Here is a 2833-nt window from a genome sequence, read left to right on the forward strand (position 1 = left end):
GGAAGATATTTCATGCTAATTTTTATTAACAACTTCTCTTATTGATTTTATTAATGCAAATGATTTTTAATTTTACTCAAGGAAAATTTTCTTTTTTAATTGACTATCTCTATTATACTTATTAGGCTAAGAATTCTCCCCTTAGCCTTAGCTGTGAAAAGCATTTGATATAGTTCTTTTCAAAATTGTTTACTGATATAAACACACACACACACACACACACACACACACACACACACATATATCCTACTAAATTTGTATAAAATTCTTGATGTGAGAAAATGAGGAAAAAATAATTTCTAGGTAATAGATTTCAAATTTATTTCAACTAATGTATATTTTTAAAACTCTGACCTTGTGTCTTAGAATCAACACTAAATATGGGTTCCAAGGCAGAAGAGCAGTAAAGGCTAGGCAACTAAGGTTAAATGACTTACCCAGGGTCATATAGATAGTAAGTGTCTGAGGCCACATTTGAACCCAGGACCTCCCATCTCTAGGTCTGGCTCTCTATACATTAAACTACCTAACTGATGCTCAACTTGTGTATCTTTGCCAAGGGAAATTTTAATATATTTCCTATGTCCCCTCCCCATGTTCATTTTGGTCATTAGGTACCAAATATGGGCATAACCAAAATATAATTGCAAAACCTATAGCTATATAGAAATTATTTCATTATTCTTAAAAACTGAATTGGGTTTAATTTAGATATACATCAAGATGACATTTGATTATTACAATATTTTTTTTTTGGTTCTGTACATCTCAGGTATATAGAAAAACATCTCACTGGTCTCTTCTGTCCAGAAAGCTTCACATCTCCTTCGAGGTAATGATTTCCTATTAAGTTAGATTTTCTCCACTTATTTCATGTTTGATTTCTCTTATATTTCTTCTAACCTTGACTTTCAATAAAGTTTTATTTTAATATTACTCACATTATTCTAAACAACACAATGTATCAAATATAAGCCTTTAAATTCAGGAAGATGTTTATAAATATGTCAGATTTTATTTATTCATTCAAATACCTGTCATGTTTACTGTTAGAGGTATTAGCAAAGATACAAATTATAAATAAGGTAATGCATCTGTCACTACTGTTCACAATAGGAGAATCCTAAGACATTTTAGAGTAAAGGGTAAATGCAAGCCCTGGGTGCCAATGTAAGATGAGAATGGCAATAAACTTCTTATAGTCATGGCATCTGGAGATTAAAGGAACTGTAGAGGAAATGACAGTTCATCCTTATGATTTCATACGTGGAAAAACTGGATTTAGAATAATAAAGTATCTTAGCTAAGATGTTACAGATATCAAATAGTAAAGCTGAGAGTAGAACTAAGGTGTCTAACGTCAAATCTAGGGCTCTCTTCATTATACCATTTTGGGAACAATTTACATAAGAGTAAGTATACCTTTGGAAAATATGAACTGAACTTTGTAAGAGTTACTTGATATTGGATATTGATCCTCTTTTGGACCTAAACATTCTCCTCAATATATTACCTATGGCTCCTTTCACATCCTTATTCCTTAGGGTGTAGATGAAGGGATTGAGGGTAGGGGTCACGACACCATAGAAAAGGGCCATGAATTTGGGTTGATCTCTGGAGATAGAAGAAGGGGGTTGGAGATACATACTAATTGCAGGGCCATAGAACAATAATACAACAATGAGATGGGAAGAACAGGTCCCAAAGGCTTTCTTCCTTCCCTCAGAAGACTGAATTTTCTTAACAGCTTCTCCAATACAGACATAAGAGGCAATAACAAGGGCTAAAGGAATAGCTAAGAAAAATACACAGACCAAGGAAAGCCCAAATTCATTAGAACTCTTATCACCACAGGCAGCCTTGATCACTACAGGCATCTCACATATCAAGTGATCTAATTCATTGTGTCCACACAATGGCAGCTGTAAAGTCAAAGTAACCTCTGATATAGCATAAGTCAGGCCACTTAGCCACACAATGGATACCAGTAGGGTACAAATATGATGATTCATGATGAGGGTGTAGTGAAGTGGTTTGCAAATAGCTACATAGCGATCCAGAGACATGACAGCTAAGAGAAGACACTCTGCGGACCCCATGAAATGGAAGAAGTAAAGCTGAATGGCACATCCAATATAAGTGATTGTCTTCTTTGAGCTACCCAAGTTGAACATTATCTGGGGAACAATGCTTGTTGTATAACAGATGTCCAGAAAGGAGAGATTAGTTAGGAAAAAATACATTGGACTATGGAGGTGATGGTCTAGCCTACAGATTAGAATGATAAAGAAGTTGCCCAGCATAGCTAATGGGTAACTAATAAGGAGAATGAGGAACAGAGGAAGTTCTATCCATGAGTTATCTGAGAAGCCTAATAAAACAAACATATCTGGAAGGCTTTCATTACTCCCTGACATAATGTCCAGCAACCTCTACCTGTGGAAATAAACAGAAGCAGAGTTAGACTGAAGTCATGGTCAACATAGGTATCATATGATTAGAATTTTTAAAGTGTAACTAGAAGGGGATTATAACAGCCATCTAGGCTTTTTCATACTTGTAAAGAATCCTCACTTTCATGCACCTATCTAGTAGTTAAAAAATGTTTAAGGAGGGGAAACATATTGATTCCTGAGGTAGCCAATTAAATTTTAGTAACCCATCCCCTATTTTTAGTCAGAATAATCACTGACAAATTCTTGGTTAAGATTACTATATTCCTATTCAAAACATCATTGGTTTTATTATGACATATAAAAAGAAAGAACTTTCAAAAAATCTATTTTCCAATTGCTTGCTTCTCCATTAATATAGAATAGTACTTTCAAATCCT

General features: G+C 34.3%; 1 protein-coding gene across 1 annotated transcript; it reads right to left on the reverse strand.

Moving 5' to 3' along the window:
• Nucleotides 1-1454: 1454 nt before the first annotated feature.
• On the reverse strand, nucleotides 1455-2417 carry LOC123246338 (olfactory receptor 2B11-like). The gene has a single exon (XM_044675248.1). The coding sequence runs from the start codon at nucleotides 2415-2417 to the stop codon at nucleotides 1455-1457; it is 963 nt and encodes a 320-aa protein (XP_044531183.1).
• Between the last annotated feature and the right edge of the window lie 416 nt (nucleotides 2418-2833).

Source organism: Gracilinanus agilis, chromosome 4, assembly GCF_016433145.1.
Source record: "Gracilinanus agilis isolate LMUSP501 chromosome 4, AgileGrace, whole genome shotgun sequence".
Taxonomy (NCBI): domain Eukaryota; kingdom Metazoa; phylum Chordata; class Mammalia; order Didelphimorphia; family Didelphidae; genus Gracilinanus; species Gracilinanus agilis.

Excerpts from the sequence above, each read along its gene's own strand:
- LOC123246338 (XM_044675248.1), bottom strand. The coding sequence starts at position 2,417 with ATGTCAGGGAGTAATGAAAGCCTTCCAGATATGTTTGTTTTATTAGGC.